The sequence below is a fragment of the Trachypithecus francoisi genome, unplaced genomic scaffold, assembly GCF_009764315.1.
Source record: "Trachypithecus francoisi isolate TF-2019V2 unplaced genomic scaffold, Tfra_2.0 Lachesis_group11, whole genome shotgun sequence".
NCBI classification, from domain to species: Eukaryota; Metazoa; Chordata; class Mammalia; order Primates; family Cercopithecidae; genus Trachypithecus; species Trachypithecus francoisi.
The window spans coordinates 105,774,422-105,793,944 of record NW_022681456.1 but is presented as its reverse complement, the minus strand read 5'-3'; the positions used below and the strand labels follow the sequence as shown (position 1 = coordinate 105,793,944).

General features: G+C 35.1%; 1 protein-coding gene across 1 annotated transcript in view; it reads right to left on the bottom strand.

Annotated features, from left to right (window-relative positions):
- The window catches only part of LMNTD1 (lamin tail domain containing 1), a 76,867-nt gene extending 59,460 nt beyond the window's left edge, over window positions 1-17,407 (bottom strand). The window contains 4 exon segments of the mRNA XM_033222636.1: window positions 6,004-6,184; window positions 8,911-9,140; window positions 17,303-17,352; window positions 17,354-17,407. Of these exon segments, the coding sequence (XP_033078527.1) occupies window positions 6,004-6,184; window positions 8,911-9,140; window positions 17,303-17,352; window positions 17,354-17,392 (500 nt within the window). The 5' untranslated portion in view covers window positions 17,393-17,407.
- Between the last annotated feature and the right edge of the window lie 2,116 nt (window positions 17,408-19,523).

Below are 19,523 nucleotides of genomic sequence, written 5' to 3'. Positions count from 1 at the left end.
GGCCTTCCATCTGAAACAACTAAAAATCTGGAAAAATACAAGAAACAGTATTTTTGAAGATATTTGATACTGGTCAACAAAGAATAGTGATACTTGAGAGACAGAAGAGAAGTGCAGTGAGACTTAAAATTTTCCCAGATTATTTCTCGAGAAAATTACCAGGCTGCATCATGGAAGGTGAATCCTCTCTGACTTGAGGAGATGGAGCTGAGAGTCTGAAGAGACCAAGGTGGCTGGAGGTCACAAGTGGAGTATCAAACATGGGAAGCTGCAAAAAGAGCACTGGAGATTTTCAGATGGTCCCCTTTGAGTATTTAGCAGAAGATTGATCAGCACATGTATTTGACTGTAGAAAAAGACCATTTTGAAAAGATTAGAAGTAACAGTACTTGAAGCTCTCACAGTTAGGTAAGGAAGTTCCCACCAGCCAGACTGAAAAAGCTCACAATTAATGGGGCCTTGCATAGAGTACTAAGGAGACTTTTGCCTCAGTAGTGGAGAATAATAACAAAGTGAAAATATTGCTTTGTTTCTACCTAACAAGCTATAAAAGCTAGTCCTTAAAGCCTTAAACTATTTCCAAGTAACTTAAGTGGGTCCCAGAAAAAAACTCAAGAAATGAAAATTCATAGAAATACAAAAATATTCTAAGCCCCCAAACAAGGTAAAATCCACAATTTCTGGCATACAATAAAAAATTACCAGGCATGCAAATAAATTGAAAAATACAACCCATAACAAGGAGAAAAATCAATCAAAAATGATGCAGAACTGACACAGATGTTAGAAACAGTAGAAAAGGAAACATCCTTATAACTGTATTTGTATGTTGAAAATGTAGAGACATGACTGAGATTTAAAAATACACTGGATGGGATTAACATAATAGTAGTCATTGTAGGTGAAAAGATCAGTGAACATGAAAACATAATGATAGATACCATCCAAAAAGAAACAATCAGAGGAAAAAGTACATAGAAAGATAAAAAACAACAGAGCATTAGTAAACTATGGTACAACTTCAAGTGGCCTAATATATGTGAAATTGGAGTCCCTTAAAAGGAGAGAGGAAGCAGGGGCAAAATATATTGAAGAAATAATGGTAAAAAATTTTCCATTTTGAATTTTAAAATTCAAAATCTATAAATATGCTAATCAAAAAAGTGTAACAACCCCAAGCATAGGAAATTTGAAGAAATTTACACCAGGTGCATCATAATCAAATCTCCCAAAAACAATGATAACGAGAACATCTTAAAAGCAGAATGAGGGGGAAAAAAGAGACATATTTGTGCAGAGGAACAAATATAAGAATGACAGAAAATTTATTAGAAACAATTTAGACAAAAGGTAGTAGAGCAAGATCTTGAAAATATTGCAGAAATGAGAAAAACTGGGACAAAGAGAAAACAAATAACAAGATGGTAGACTTAACCTAATCATAGTAATGATAACCTTAAATGTAAATAGCTTAAATGCCCCAATGAAAAAGACATTTTTCAGATTGGCTAAAAGAGCAAGTCTCAACTATACGCTACCTACAAGACATGCACTCTAAATATAAAGACACAAATAGTTCAAAAGTTAAAGTATGGAAAAATTATCCCATGCTAACACCAGTAAAAAGAAGGCTCCTGTGGCTATATTAACATCAGACAAAATATATTTCAGAACAAAGAATATTGCCAGGATAAAGAAAGTCATTTCATAATGATACAAGGATCAATTCATCAGAAGAATATAACATTCCTAAATGTTTCTGTTTCTACATCTAATAACAAAGCTTTAGAATACATGAAACAAAAGTGATTGAATTGCAAGGGAGAAATCAACAAATCCACCACTTTAGTAGATATTAATACCTCTCTCTCAATAATTGATACAAGTAGTCAAAAAATCAGCAAAAACACAGTAGACAACACTATCAACCAACATGACATGGGTGACGTGAAACACTCTACTAAACAACAGCAGAACATATGTTCTTTTCAAGTGCACCTAGAACATTTACAAGAATAATTAATATCCTGTCTATAAAATAAGTCTCAGTAAATATAAAAGGATTCAAGTCATACAAAGTAAGTTCTTTGACCACAATGGAATTTAATTAGAAATCAATAACAAGAAGATATCTGGAAAATCACTGGAACTGAAAAATCTGTAAAACACTTTGAAACTAAATAACACACTTTTCAATTACCCAAGGATCAAAAAGAAAATGAGAATTAGAAAGTATTTTGAACTGAATGAAAATAAAAATACAACATATTAAAATTTGTGGGATGCCACTAAGCTGTACCTAGAGGAAAATTTATAATACCAAATTCCTGTAGTATCAGAAGAGAAGAAGGTGTCAAATCAATGACCCCAAATTTCACCTTAAAAAATTAGGGTAGAAAAAAAATCAAGTAAAGCCCAAAGTAGAAGAAAGGGAATGTAGCCCAAAATGAAAATCAATTAAATAAAAAACAAAAAACTAGGGGAAACAAATATAACCAAACACATATTCTTTGAGCTCAATAAAACTAAATCTCCAGTGATACTCATCAGGAAAAAGAGAAGACACAGATGACCATACGAGAAATGAGAAAGGTGATGCCAATAAAGATTCTACAGTTATTAAAAGGATAATAAGAGATTATGACATTATGCAAAAAAAATTGACAACTTAGATAAAAATGGACAAATTTCTTGAAAGACACAAACTACCCAAGCTTATTCAAGAAGAAATAATTAAAATAACCTAATATCTATTTTAAAACAATTTATAGTTTTAAAACTTTACCACAAAGAAATTCCAGGCCCAGATGGCTTCACCAATAAGTTCTATAAGACATTTATGAAAAAAAATTACTTCTACACAATCTCTTCTAGAAAAGGATAAAGAAGAAACTATATCCCATCTCATTTCATAAAGAGTGGACATACCCTGATACCAAAAGAGACAAGGATATTACAGGAAAAGAAAACTACAGACCAATAATCTTTACAAACATTGAGACAAAAATTTGAAACATTATTTTAACAAATGGAATTCAAACTATATTAAAACATAAACATTATGACCAAATGTTTATTGTAAAATTACAGGGGTGTTTAACATTAAAAAAGGAAAACCATATGATCATCTCACTAGATACATAAAAAGTATTTGATACGATTCAACATCATGGAAAAAAACCAACTTTTTGTTTGTTGATCTATTTTTTTTAGTCTCAATTTCATTTATTTTTCTCTGATCTTTGTTTCTTTTCTTGTACTAATTTTCAGTTTGTTTTTTTCTTGCTTTCCTAGTTCCTTGAGATGTATTGTTAGATTGTTTACTTGAAGCTTTTCTACTTTTTTGATACAGGTATTTATTGCTATAAACTTCCCTTTTAGTACTGCTTTTTTTGTATCCCAGAGATTTTGTTATGTTGTGTTTCCATTTCCATTTGTTTCAAGACATTTTTAAGTTTTCTTCTCAATTTCCTCACTGATCCATTGGTTGCTCTGAAGTGTGTTTCTTAATTTCCATGTGTTTGTGTATTTTCCTAGGTTCCTCTTATTGATTTCTGGTCACAAAAGTACTTGACATAATTACTTGAATGTGGTCACAAAAGTACTTGACATAATTTTTACTTTTTTGATATTTGTTTTGTGGCTTAAGAGAGAGTCTATTCAGGAAAATGTTCCATGTGCTGATGAAAAGAATGTATATTCTGCGGCAATTGGGTGAAATGTTCTGCACATGTCAGGCCCAGTTGGTCTAATGTGCAATTTAACTCTGTTTCCTTGTGATTTGTCTGGTTCATCTGTCTATTACTGAAAATAGGATGTTAAAGTGCCCTACTACTGTACTGCAGTCTATATCTGTTTAAATCTATTCATGTTTGCTTTATATACTTGGGAGCTTTGGTGTTGGGTGCACAGATATTTATAATTATTATACCTTCTTGCTGAATTGACCCTTTTATCATTATATAGTGACCTTATTTGTCTCTTTTTATAGTCATTGATTTGTAATCTATTTTATCTGATATGAGTATAGCTATGCTTACTCTTTGTTTCCAGTTGAATGGAATATGTTTTTCCATCCCTTCACTTTCAGTCTGTGTGCCTTTGTAGGTGAAGTGGGCTTCTTGTAGGCAGCATACAGCTGGATTTTGTTTCCTTATCCCTAAGCCACTCTATGCCTTTTGAGAATCGAGTCCATTTACATTCAGTATTATTATTGATAAGAAGAACTTATTTCTTGTTTTGGGGTTGTTTTATAACTCGTCTCTTCCTTTTGTCCTTTATTACTATATTCTTTTGTGGTTAAGTAATTTTCTTTGGTAGTATATTTTAATTCATTGCTTTTTATTTTTTGTGAATCTATTATAGATTTTTGCATTGTGGTTACACGAGGTTTACAAAAGATATCTTACAGCTATGACAAGTTATTTTAAAGAGATGGATACTTAAAGCACGAAGGAAAGAATAGAAAGAAAGAATCGAAACAAAGAAAAAATCTCTAGACTAGAACTCCATCCTTCCATATTTTGACTGTTAGTTTTCTCCATTTACATATTTTTATACAGCCTATCTTTTAGCAGATTGCTATAGCTATTACTGTTTTTGATAGATTTTTCTTTTGGGATTCACACTAGAGTAATGAGTGGATTGTACACCACAATTACAATTCTGGGTTTTTCCATGTACTTAATTTTACCAGAGATTTTATACTTTCAAATGTTTTCTTTTTGAACATTAGTGTTTTCTCTTTCAGATTGAAGAACTCTCTTTAGCATTTCTTATAAGATAGGTCTGGTGGTGGTGAATTCTCTTAGCTTTTGTCTGGGAAAGATTTTATCTCTTCATATTTGAAATATAGCTTGGTTGGATACACTATTCTTGGATAGCAGGGTTTTAACACATTAAAAACATTGTCTCATTCCCTCCTGACCTACCTGGTTTCCACTGAGAAGTCTGTTGCTAGACATATTCTTTTCTCTTGCAGCTTTTAGGTTCTTCTCTTTGTCCTTGACCTCTGGAGAGCTTAATTATTATATGAGTGTTTTTCACTTCTCTGTGGCCTCAGGAATTCTCTCATCCTCATATTTGAGTTCTGAGATACTGCTGATGATAATGATAATCTTGGCACTGTGTATTTGTTTTTGTTTTCTGGGGTGGCTGGATAGGGACTGAAGACAGTTTGCTTCTACACCACCATTTTTAATAGGATTGTATTTTAACAGAAGCTTTAAACATTTTATTTTGTTCCAAACTGCTCATAATTTTAACATAGTAGGTACTGAAGGATCTGATGAGGTGTTTTTAGACAGTAGAGCAAATGCTTAGGTATTCTCCACTGTTAAATTGTAATAGGGCATGGGTGATTGATTTTAGGAAACATGGCATAAAGGGAGAGAAAATTTCCTTCATATCTGACCCTCAACTCTGATTTCTTTTAGCCCTCTAGTGACTTCTGTCAACATATGCCTATTACTAGCATTTCAAATTCAGTATATTGTTCACGTAATAATAAGGCAGGGTTATATGAATATAAATGAATAGATCATAACTCTTTTATTTTAGTCCTAATATCAACTTTCTTCCTGATCAATTTCTTTTTACATAGATACTAACAGTCATAAAAATGGATCAATGAAGTAAAAATTTATCTTTCTCCTTCTGTCTTGAACTCAAGAGCTACTAGAAGAAAACACATATATTAGATCCATCTAAATAATTCAACAACAATAAAAAGTGTCTTGAATAATTGAGTTGACCCTATTAGTAAAGATTACTTAGCACTGTTTACTCTGGCATCTTTGAAGAATTCACATTTTTTGTTTGGTTCTTTAGACCATTTTATCAATTTATTTTAATTGCTCAGAAGATGAAACAGTTATATTTCAATGAACTGATTATTGTTTAGATAAAATAATGCATATAACTACAGATTAGAACTTTATTTTCTGGTGACTTATTGGTCCTACCCTGACAAAAGATATTAAGTAGTTCAAATAAAATACGTACCTGGCGGTAAATTGGCCAACTTCTTCAAGAATCATAGAAAAGGATTTTAAAGTTTTCTGAGTGTAGTTTGAGTGTGCAATAACTTTCTTTGAATCACCAAACAGAGAAAGGAAATAATCTTCTCCATCCCCAATCATGGGTGATTCATCCTGTTTCTTTGGAACCAAGAAGGGGCTGGCATCTTTCAAGTAAACCAAAGAAATAAGTAACCAGGAGAGAAGTAAATAAAATGACATTAAAAGGACCCAAAGCCATTATCTTTATTCTCTGCTTCTACAAAATTATATTTTTACATTTTAATATCACTATCACACTTAATAAGAATAGGTAGAAGCTTTAAACAAAAATCCATAAAATAATCAGTAAGTGGATATTTATAGTGACATCTTCAATTCCTAGAGATTATTTCCGTTATCTTAAACAATAAATTATATCATTAGTATAATGACTATTTAACTGATTATTTAGTTGTACTAGAAGCATCATCAATTTTTAAATAGGAAAAACATTTGATTCTGTCAAATGTAGATATGTTACATATAAATATAGCCTTATTCTACTTCATGTATGCTAAAATTCCCAAATGACCACCCATAAATTAAAACCTCATATGAATCCTTTCCTACAATGGTTAGTACTTTTGTCAGGTAAAGACAAAAACTTCCTCTATTTAATTAAAATACTTTATTAGAAAGATAAAGTAATGCTTAATCAGATTCTAGTGTCCTATTCGAAGTTTGCTCTTTTAAATCCTCACTACTTTGATTCAAATACAAAATAGGTTTCATGATTTTAAACATAAAGAGCCATTCTGGACAAATCTAATAATACATCCGCAAAGAGAGAGTTACACTACAAAGACGCATCGTGATGAAGTGGAAAGAACAATGAGTCTTGCATTTAGACAGACTTGTAATTATAATTCAGTTCTGCCATTTACTAAGCCAAGTGATGTAAATTTTCCATGTTTCCATTTTCCTGAACATAAAATAAAGATATCACTACCTTGTGTAATGAGATAAGAGAGCTGAAGATCATGTAGGTGTCTAGCATAATATTTAATATTTATCTGCTAGTAAATGATAGCTATTATTACAGTACAGAGTTTTGGTTAACGTGACTCTCGGTCCAAAATCCTCAAAGGATTAAGACAATCTAGAGTTTGAATCTTACATCTTTAGCAAAACCAAAACAAGTGAAAGATACAAAGGAATAAAATCATCATTCTTAAAGAAGATTCCTCAAAGTATTTGGTTGAGAAAAAAGAAACATTTGGAATTACATTAATTCATTCTCAGTCGAGTACTTCCTTAATCCTTAAATTCCTTTGAGAAAGGATAATATATAGCATCTTTCTTAATAGCTCATCTTGAGAAATAAAGGCCTTGCTAATTCAAGAGAAAAGAAGACACATTAACTTTGGTCCCAGTTGTTATTTTGTCTAGAACAAACGATGGCAATGAACCAAGTGCAACAAATCTCAGTGAACCTAGACATCTACCTAGAGAAGTGGAATCTACAGTAATGGAAGGAGAAGACTACATCCCAATTCAGCTCCCATCCTGTAAGGAGAAGCCACCATATTTCATGTTTTTGCCCCATTGCAAGGGGCCAAAGTTTAACCCAAATATAGAACATATGCCATGATGATATAATGATGAATGACAGAAAATCTTTTCTTCCCAGATCTAAAATATGTATTTGCATTTTCAGTATGTGGGTTTTAGTCATCCTAAAGGTCAGTGTAAACTTAGGAGGTTTCTTGGGAAATTTTATATTTGTCATACAACAAAGGAAACATAGGGAATATGACCATAATGGGAGGAGAAAAAAAACCCTATATAACTTGAAGGCAGGAGACAAAAACCCTATATAACCTGCATCAAAGATTTTTTAAAAATATCAGAAACAAAATGAAATATAGATGAGGGGCAGCCAGGCTGTAAATGAGTACAGAATGGTAGAGGACAATGGAGGCATCAGATAGTCACTGGACTATTTGTGCTACCAGTTTTGAAACTTGTTAGTTGATTGGCAATTGAAACACAAACTCCAAATCTATGAACAACTAATGTTTATTGAGTGTTTATTATGTGCTAGGTAATTTTCATAAAATTTAATCCTTAGGATAGCCCTGTGACATTTCTATTTTAATCTCCATTTTGCAGTGGTGGAAAATGAGATGCTGAGATGTTAAGTACTCTACCTGATGCCTAACATTGTAGAAAAACAGTAGGGCCTGTGTTTTAAAGGATGATAGTGTTTTCAGTAAACCACAAAACATACCCTCAAAGTTCCCTAAACATGGTGAGAAACAAACACGCTAGAGCATGGGTATTGCTGAGCACATTGTTGATAACAGTCAAAACTTTACTTTTTCTGATCATAGTACCGTTTTCATTTTCCTCTCCTTCAAGTTCTCCTTATTGTTTTACCACTTTCTCTCCATTATTTTATACCTACTTTATGTTACATCTTTGTCTCATCTACCTGTCTATTCCTTACTTAAGCCATACATCTCCTAAAGGCACAAAGTACACAGGATATGGCTTAAACCTTCTGGCAGTGTTCAGAGAAAGGGCAGTTAATGCTATACATTGGAATTTTTAATTCTCTAGCAATTCTAATGTATGTTAGCAGTCAACTCATGAACCATCATGATAACTCAAGATATCTTAATTATAAGGATGATATATTTGGCGCATGCATGTATGTGGCCTGAATTTAACACCCCAGTTCTAGGATCAGTGATGACCATAGTTAAGTTACTTTTCATAAGATGCTAAGAAGTTAGCATTTTGGAGGACTAATAATAAAACATCATTCTGGCTGAGAGTCATATATGCAATCTATTGAAATATATGCTTTAAAAGTACTCTAAAAATATGGGGTTCATATTTTGCTTACCCAAACTGTTTTCCACTCGGGAAAAGCTACCTGCAGTAGCTTTAGAAGTCAATTGTCCAGTTGTTGATATAGTTACTCCACTAATCTGAGGACTAGACAGATGATAACCAAGAGGCATTCCACTGGATAATGAAGATGACAATGGCAGTGTTGTGGCAACCGAACCCATCATCTTTGGAGAAAAATGTACTAAAGAATATACTGGGGGAGTTCCAAGTTTGTCTTCTCTTCTGTGTACAAAAAATATAATAAACAAAACAAATAAATAAGAAAGTAAAACTGGCTGTTAATAAAAGAAGCATGGGCTATCATTATTACCCAGAATTCTGCTTTTCAAAGGTAATATGCATCCAACACAAGCATAATAGCATCTTGTATTTCTAGTTCTAACAATCTAAATAAAACACTTTATTATCAATTTATTATATGCTTTAAAATATTTGAAAATTAACAAATTTCTATTGTAGATGGTTCTGAAAATGTGTAAGTAGAAAAAAGATAATACTAATCATTACAATACCACCACCAAGACATTTTACCATCTCCTTCCAGGCTTTTAAATGTATTTTTTTACTCTAAGTTGAGACTTTATAAGCCATTTATACCTCCACTTTGTTCATTTATCATATTTCCCATTTCCATTACCATAAAATCATGATTATAATTCTGGTTTAATATATCATTGTTTCCTTTATGCTTTCCTTTAATTCCTTTTGCTGCTTAACTAACTTTTCTATATTACGATTGTTTAGTGAATGTCTGCCTTCAAATAAACTGTACATGTTTGTGTGTGTGTATGTGTATTGGAGGGAATGACAGAAAAGAGAGAGAAAAAAGATCATTTTCATGTACTATTTTTAGTACGTACTAAGTGAATCTTACCATGAACAAAGATTTCCTTTCTTTTTTATAACTATAAAAGCATTTGTTAACTAGTGCACAATCACTGAACAAGGTTCATAAGCTTCAGTACAATTATTTTACAAGTTAAACAACACTTCATTGACATGAATCCTGAAAAGACTTAGGACATTTCATTTTATGAGTCACATTGAGGCTCTTCCCAGTGACCTCAAAGCAATTTTTGAGGGTGCATGTATATATGCATGCGTGTTCAGTGCTTAAATTGTGAACAAAGTCCTTGAATCCAAACCCTTTATTTCTCTGAAAAATGAGACAAATGGCCAGTTCAACCATCCCCTTTCTGGGGTCCACATATCTATCCACTATAAGTCAGTAACTAATTATTTTGCCTCCATGAATTATCTCTGTTTTGATCTATTTCCCGGAGCTCTTACAAAGTTATTTTAGCCAGCCTCTACATGTTTTTCTTTCAGGTCCTTATAGGAGAATGAGGGCCTGGAGTTTCCTACTCTGCCATCTTGCTGCTGTTACCCTCAATATCTCTTTGTTTACCAAGAGGTATTCACAATCATTTTGTTCTACAATGTGAAAGTTCCTTTATCAGAAATCTTATACCTGGAGAGTTTTGTATTCAAAGCTAGACTGCTCTTAATGTGCCTCTCAGAAGGCACAGACATCTCAGGCAAATTTTTAAAATAATTAAATGGCATTGGCTTTGAAAATGTCATGATTACTAGGCTTTGAAAATGTCATTATTACTAGTTAATAAGCACATGCACTTAACATCCTGCTGACACTCCAAGAATTCATATTTGTCAGAAAAGCTCTAACCTATGAAGATACACTATTGAGTATGACTGTAGAGGAAGTGGGAAGGAGACTTTAGAGGTAAATTGTCAGATTAAAGATATTTCGTAGGGCGGAGCAAGATGGCCGAATAGGAACATCTCCAGTCTCCAACTCCCAGCGCGAGCGACACAGAAGACCGGTGATTTCTGCGTTTTCAACTGAGGAGCGCAGCCCATCGCCAGCAACGGATCAAAGCTGGTCAGAGAATGACTTTGACGAGATGAGAGAAGAAGGCTTCAGTCCATCAAACCTCTCAGAGCTAAAGGAGGAATTACGTACCCAGCGCAAAGAAACTAAAAATCTTGAAAAAAAAGTGGAAGAATTGACAGCTAGACTAATTAATGCAGAGAAGATCATAAATGAAATGACAGAGATGAAAACCATGACACGAGAAATACGTGACAAATGCACAAGCTTCAGTAACCGAGTTGATCAACTGGAAGAAAGAGTATCAGCGATTGAGGATCAAATGAATGAAATGAAGCGAGAAGAGAAACCAAAAGAAAAAAGAAGAAAAAGAAATGAACAAAGCTTGCAAGAAGTATGGGATTATGTAAAAAGACCAAATCTACGTCTGATTGGGGTGCCTGAAAGTGAGGGGGAAAATGGAACCAAGTTGGAAAACACTCTTCAGGATATCATCCAGGAGAACTTCCCCAACCTAGTAGGGCAGGCCAACATTCAAATTCAGGAAATACAGAGAACGCCACAAAGATACTCCTCCAGAAGAGCAACTCCAAGACACATAATTGCCAGATTCACCAAAGTTGAAATGAAGGAAAAAATCTTAAGGGCAGCCAGAGAGAAAGGTCGGGTTACCCACAAAGGGAAGCCCATCAGACTAACAGCAGATCTCTCGGCAGAAACTCTACAAGCCAGAAGAGAGTGGGGGCCAATATTCAACGTTCTTAAAGAAAAGAATTTTCAACCCAGAATTTCATATCCAGCCAAACTAAGCTTCATCAGTGAAGGAGAAATAAAATCCTTTACAGATAAGCAAATGCTTAGAGATTTTGTCACCACCAGGCCTGCCTTACAAGAGACCCTGAAGGAAGCCCTAAATATGGAAAGGAGCAACTGGTACCAGCCATTGCAAAAACATGCCAAAATGTAAAGACCATCGAGGCTAGGAAGAAACTGCATCAACTAACGAGCAAAATAACCAGTTATATCATAATGACAGGATCAAGTTCACACATAACAATATTAACCTTAAATGTAAATGGACTAAATGCTCCAATTAAAAGACACAGACTGGCAAACTGGATAAAGAGTCAAGACCCATCAGTCTGCTGTATTCAGGAGACCCATCTCACATGCAGAGACATACATAGGCTCAAAATAAAGGGATGGAGGAAGATCTACCAAGCAAATGGAGAACAAAAAAAAGCAGGGGTTGCAATCCTAGTCTCTGATAAAACAGACTTTAAACCATCAAAGATCAAAAGAGACAAAGAAGGCCATTACATAATGGTAAAGGATCAATTCAACAGGAAGAGCTAACTCTCCTAAATATCTATGCACCCAATACAGGAGCACCCAGATTCATAAAGCAAGTCCTTAGAGACCTACAAAGAGACTTAGACTCCCATACAATAATAATGGGAGACTTCAACACTCCACTGTCAACATTAGACAGCTCAACGAGACAGAAAGTTAACAAGGATATCCAGGAATTGAACTCATCTCTGCACCAAGCGGACCTAATAGACATCTATAGAACTCTCCACCCCAAATCAACAGAATATACATTCTTCTCAGCACCACATCGCACTTATTCCAAAATCGACCACATAATTGGAAGTAAAGCACTCCTCAGCAAATGTACAAGAACAGAAATTATAACAAACTGTCTCTCAGACCACAGTGCAATCAAACTAGAACTCAGGACTAAGAAACTCAATCAAAACCGCTCAACTACATGGAAACTGAATAACCTGCTCCTGAATGACTACTGGGTACATAACGAAATGAAAGCAGAAATAAAGATGTTCTTTGAAACCAATGAGAACAAAGATACAACATACCAGAATCTCTGGGACACATTTAAAGCAGTGTGTAGAGGGAAATTTATAGCACTAAATGCCCACAAGAGAAAGCAGGAGAGATCTAAAATTGACACTCTAACATCACAATTAAAAGAACTAGAGAGGCAAGAGCAAACACATTCAAAAGCTAGCAGAAGGCAAGAAATAACTAAGATCAGAGCAGAACTGAAGGAGATAGAGACACAAAAAACCCTCCAAAAAATCAATGAATCCAGGAGTTGGTTTTTTGAAAAGATCAACAAAATTGACAGACCGCTAGCTAGACTAATAAAGAAGAAAAGAGAGAGGAATCAAATAGACGCAATAAAAAATGATAAAGGGGATATCACCACCGACCCCACAGAAATACAAACACCATCAGAGAATACTATAAATGCCTCTACGCAAATCAACTAGAAAATCTAGAAGAAATGGATAATTTCCTGGACACTTACACTCTCCCAAGACTAAACCAGGAAGAAGTTGAATCCCTGAATAGACCAATAGCAGGCTCTGAAATTGAGGCAACAATTAATAGCCTACCCACCAAAAAAACGTCCAGGACGAGATGGATTCACAGCTGAATTCTACCAGAGGTACAAGGAGGAGCTGGTACCATTCCTTCTAAAACTATTTCAATCAATAGAAAAAGAGGGAATCCTCCCTAACTCTTTTTATGAGGCCAACATCATCCTGATACCAAAGCCTGGCAGAGACACAACAAAAAAAGAGAATTTTAGACCAATATCCCTGATGAACATCGATGCAAAAATCCTCAATAAAATACTGGCAAACCGGATTCAGCAGCACATCAAAAAGCTTATCCACCATGATCAAGTGGGCTTCATCCCTGGGATGCAAGGCTGGTTCAACATTCGCAAATCAATAAACGTAATCCAGCATATAAACAGAACCAAGGACAAGAACCACATGATTATCTCAATAGATGCAGAAAAGGCTTTTGACAAAATTCAACAGCCCTTTATGCTAAAAACGCTCAATAAATTCGGTATTGATGGAATGTACCTCAAAATAATAAGAGCTATTTATGACAAACCCACAGCTAATATCATACTGAATGGGCAAAAACTGGAAAAATTCCCTTTGAAAACTGGCACAAGACAGGGATGCCCTCTCTCACCACTCCTATTCAACATAGTGTTGGAAGTTCTGGCTAGGGCAATCAGGCAAGAGAAAGAAATCAAGGGTATCCAGTTAGGAAAAGAAGAAGTCAAATTGTCCCTGTTTGCAGATGACATGATGGTATATTTAGAAAACCCCATCGTCTCAGCCCAAAATCTCCTTAAGCTGATAAGCAACTTCAGCAAAGTCTCAGGATACAAAATTAATGTGCAAAAATCACAAGCATTCTTATACACCAGTAACAGACAAGCAGAGAGCCAAATCAGGAATGAACTTCCATTCACAATTGCTTCAAAGAGAATAAAATACCTAGGAATCCAGCTTACAAGGGATGTAAAGGACCTCTTCAAGGAGAACTACAAACCACTGCTCAGTGAAATCAAAGAGGACACAAACAAATGGAAGAACATACCATGCTCATGGATAGGAAGAATCAATATCGTGAAAATGGCCATACTGCCCAAGGTTATTTATAGAATCAATGCCATCCCCATCAAGCTACCAATGACTTTCTTCACAGAATTGGAAAAAACGGCTTTAAAGTTCATATGGAACCAAAAAAGAGCCCGCATTGCCAAGACAATCCTAAGTCAAAAGGACAAAGCTGGAGGCGTCACGCTACCTGACTTCAAACTATACTACAAGGCTACAGTAACCAAAACAGCATGGTACTGGTACCACAACAGAGATATAGACCAATGGAACAGAACAGAGTCCTCAGAAATAATACCACACATCTACAGCCATCTGATCTTTGACAAACCTGACAAAAACAAGAAATGGGGAAAGGATTCCCTATTTAATAAATGGTGCTGGGAAAATTGGCTAGCCATAAGTAGAAAGCTGAAACTGGATCCTTTCCTTACCCCTTATACGAAAATTAATTCAAGATGGATTAGAGACTTAAATGTTAGACCTAATACCATAAAAACCCTAGAAGAAAATCTAGGTAGTACCATTCAGGACATAGGCATGGGCAAGGACTTCATGTCTAAAACACCAAAAGCAACGGCAGCAAAAGCAAAAATTGACACATGGGATCTAATTAAACTAAAGAGCTTTTGCACAGCTAAAGAAACTACCATCAGAGTGAACAGGCAACCTACAGAATGGGAGAAAATTTTTGCAACCTACTCATCTGACAAAGGGCTGATATCCAGAATCTACAAAGAACTCAAACAAATATACAAGAAAAAAACAAACAACCCCATCAAAAAGTGGGGAAAGGATATGAACAGACATTTCTCAAAAGAAGACATCCATACCGCCAACAGACACATGAAAAAATGCTCATCATCACTGGCCATCAGAGAAATGCAAATCAAAACCACAATGAGATACCATCTCACACCAGTTAGAATGGCAATCATTAAGAAGTCAGGAAACAACAGGTATTGGAGAGGATGTGGAGAAATAGGAACACTTTTACACTGTTGGTGGGATTGTAAACTAGTTCAACCATTATGGAAAACAGTATGGCGATTCCTCAAGCATCTAGAACTAGATGTACCATATGACCCAGCCATCCCACTACTGGGTATATACCCAAAGGATTATAAATTACTCTACTACAAAGACACATGCACACGTATGTTTATTGCGGCACTATTCACAATAGCAAAGACTTGGAATCAACCCAAATGTCCATCTGTGACAGACTGGATTAAGAAAATGTGGCACATATACACCATGGAATACTATGCAGCCATCAAAAAGGATGAGTTTGCGTCCTTTGTAGGGACATGGATGCAGCTGGAAACCATCATTCTTAGCAAACTATCACAAGAACAGAAAACCAAACACCGCATGTTCTCACTCATAGGTGGGAACTGAACAATGAGATCACTTGGACTCGGGAAGGGGAACATCACACACTGGGGCCTATCATGGGGAGGGGGGAGGAGGGAGGGATTGCACTGGGGAGTTATACATGATATAAACGTCATGCACATGTACCCTAGAACTTAAAGTATAAAAAAAAAAAAAAAGATATTTCATCTTTGTTCAACATGAGACAGGATTGTAAGACAGGACTTCTCCCTGACATTGACTACAACAGCAGATAAATGCTTTTCTCTTTCAACATTCCTTACATCTGCGCTTCATAATAGACTGGCTATTCTTTTCAGCATGTTCATTTTATAAGATCTCAATTTTTTTTCCTCTAGTAAAACAATAGCACTTTAAAATAAATTTAATTCCACAAAAGATTCCCAAGAAGCCCTAACAAAATCTTTGCAATCACAGAAACCTGTCCTGGAGCTATAAGGTATTTTATTTTGGTAGGTGAATAAGAAATTTTTCTTTTCTTTTCTTTTCTTTCTTTTTATGAGACAGGGTCTGCTCTGTCATCCAGATTGGAGTACAGTAGTATAATCATAGTTCACTGCAACCACCAACTCCTGGGTTCAAGTGATCCTCCCACCTCAGCCTCCCATGTGCTGAGACTACAGGTGCATGGCACCATGCCTGCTCATTTTGAAAAAAAATTGTGTAGACATGTGGTGTTGCTATGTCGCTCAGGCTGGTCTCTAATACTCCTGGCCCCAAGTGATTCTTTTGCCTTGGCCTCCCAAATTGCTGGAATTACAGGCATGAGCCACTATGCCTGGCCAAATAAGAAATTTCTAATGGCTGCACACATCTTTGGAAGAGCTGAGACATTTCAGGAACAAACTCATGTGATGCAACCCATCATCTGAACCTTCCACTTGCCTACCTATTAGTCTTCTTTTGGAAGATGAAAGATTTTTCTCAGTGCTTAACTTTTCCTTAAGCATAAGTAATTTTCTAAGCCCCTTCTTGGTATCTCACTCCTTCTGTAATTGATTAGCATTAAACCAGGGGCAGTTACAAAAGCTTAAGTCTAGCATTTCAGTGTTACTTTGGGAGATGCTGCATTGATCATATTGATGACAATCATTTCTCAGAGGACCTCTAAGAACAAATATTTAAAAATGGACTTGGACTGAACAATCAACATAGGACTTTTAGGTCCAAAGTAACAATAGCATTAAATTATGTATACTCAGTAAGTCAATTTTAAAGAAAACATTGGAAAACCAATGGTAATGCTTTAGTTGATGAATGATTTATATTAAATGTAAAAACAGTGATTATAATTTTATATAACATTCTCACAGACATTTCTAGAACCAATATTCTGGTAATTTTTTTTTGTCCTCAGTTCTGTAAAATAGTTCTAGAAAGAAACTATTTCTGTAAATTGCCTTAACATATTAAATGGGAACTTTGGAATCTCAGCTAGGTCTTATACTATGGAGATCTGTCCAGGTGGATTTTTATACTTCTCAAGGACCAGAACCTTATAAAACAGTAGTTGTGGAACTAGTTGTATGCTACAGTCCTTTATTTCTAGAAACTTTGTGAGATGTATTCTAATTCTAACTGGTTCATAAGGTATTAAAACAAAAGCGGTCAAGCATGCCATCATTCCTCCTTTATAACTCAGCTCTAACTCTGCTTTCATCGCATCTGTGCAGGCTCACTGTTCTTGTTTCTCCATCTTATCTTCCTGTTCATAGCCTTTATTCTGCATTTGCCTCCAGAGCTTCCTGAATGTCTTGTGTATCTTTCATCTTGGCTAGAAGAGAAGTCTCTTTTCTTTCCTAGGAAAGCAGATCATGACATCAGACAATGAATATCGCTGAGGTTCAAGGCAGATTTTTCTTTCCAAAGTGACCTCACCTGTTAATCCAACTACCTTCAAGCTTCAACCAAGTTTAATAATTTCTTTACCAAACTAGTACCAGAACCAGAATTCTCATGAGGATGTGTAAGTACCAACATAGCCAATCCTGATCTTGGCTAAGGATATCAGACAAACCACGGTGAAGGTATGTAGCATTCACTGGAAGCAGCTTGAGAGACAGGGCAGTAACTTTGCAAAGAGACCTTTATGACTACAATTGTTGCATCTGGCCAACACTGACTCTTAGAACTATGAGGTAATGTCTCCATAGTAACCAAGTTCCAGTTTCTGAACAATTACTATGTTGATGCTGTACCTTCTTTGCAGTTTGCAGACATTAAAGTCATTTGCTCTTAGGAGAGCCATATCTTCTACCAGACTTTGCCACCAAAGTTATTGATATCTTGTTTTGTATTTCTAAGACTCAAGGCCAGTATGTACATACTGGGGAAATTAATCACAACTCTTTTCTTCTTTTTTTTTTTTTTCCTTCTCTCTCTTTCTTGACAAATACTTCGAGCACATGAAAACAGCTAGGCAGCAAGAATAGAAACCATAAAACTTCAATACAAAAAGAAGCCTATTGGTAGAAATAGTAAAATCAAAGCCAGAACACCTAAATTCTTTGCCTAGTTTTGCCAGCAGTATGATTTAGAAGAAATCACTTAATTCAGTTTCTACTCTGTGTAAAACACTCACACTTAATGTTTCATGATAATGATAGTATGACAATAAAATTAACAAATATGAAAGTACATGATTATATACAGTAATAAGATATATAAATGATGATTACTGGATGAGTGAGTTTATTAAAAATAGTTAATAAGATTCTGCTATTTCTTAAAAACTGGCTAGGTACCATGAATAATACCTGCTTTCAGAAATAATACTAAAATATCTTCTAACATAGATTCAAAAATGATTTTTAAAGATAATAAAGTAACTGTTTTAGAAAGTCGAAAAGAAAAAGTCAAGACGTATAACACATAAGGTAAGTTAAAGGGAAGTAAACGTTTGACTGTATTTCCTCCATCTCAGAGATGTAGCAAAATTCCTTATGAATATTATGGGCCAATTATGTAAATACAGCATTAGAAGATTTATAAATTTTTACTTACTCTTAGTAAAGAATTAAAAATGGGCTTGTCATTTCTTGTCACTCTCCCAGTCTCCCTACCTGTACCAGTCTGGATGATTTTCTAGCTATTAAAACTTTCTCTACTTGAACTGCATATATTAGCATAGAGTCATTATGACCTCATTGGTTTTACCAGAGAGACTGCTCATATTTTCCAGCATCTTTTGGAGAAATAAAATTCTGTCGGCTGAGAAAAAACTTCTGAAGGCTTTAAATTTGTGAGTGTTTCAATATTCATTCCCCATACCAGACATTTTTCTTTCTATTATTTTTTTATTATACTTTAAGTTCTAGGGTACATGTGCACAACGTGCAGGTTTGTTACATATGTATACATGTGCCATGTTGTTGTGCTGCACCCATTAACTCATCATTCACGTTAGGTATATCTCCTAATGCTATCCTTTCCCCCTTCCCCCACCCCACAACAGGCCCCAGTGTGTGATGTTCCCCACCCTGTGTCCAAGTGTTCTCATTTCTCAGTTCCCACCATGAGTGAGAACATGCAGTGTTTGGTTTTCTGTTCTTGCGATAGTTTGCTGAGAATGATGGTTTCCAGCTTCATCCATGTCACTACAAAGGACACAAACTCATCCTTTTTTATGGCTGCATAGTATTCCATGGTGTATATGTGCCAAATTTTCTTAATCTAGTCTATCACTGATGGACATTTGGGTTGGTTCCAAGTCTTTGTTGTTATGATGATGCCGCAGGAAACATACATTTGCATGTGTCTTTATAGTAGCAGGATTTATAATCCTTTGGGTATATACCCAGTAATGGGATCACTGGGTCAAATGGTATTTCTAGTTCTAGATCCTTGAGGAATCGCCACACTGTCTTCCATAATGGTTGAACTACTTTACACTCACACTTC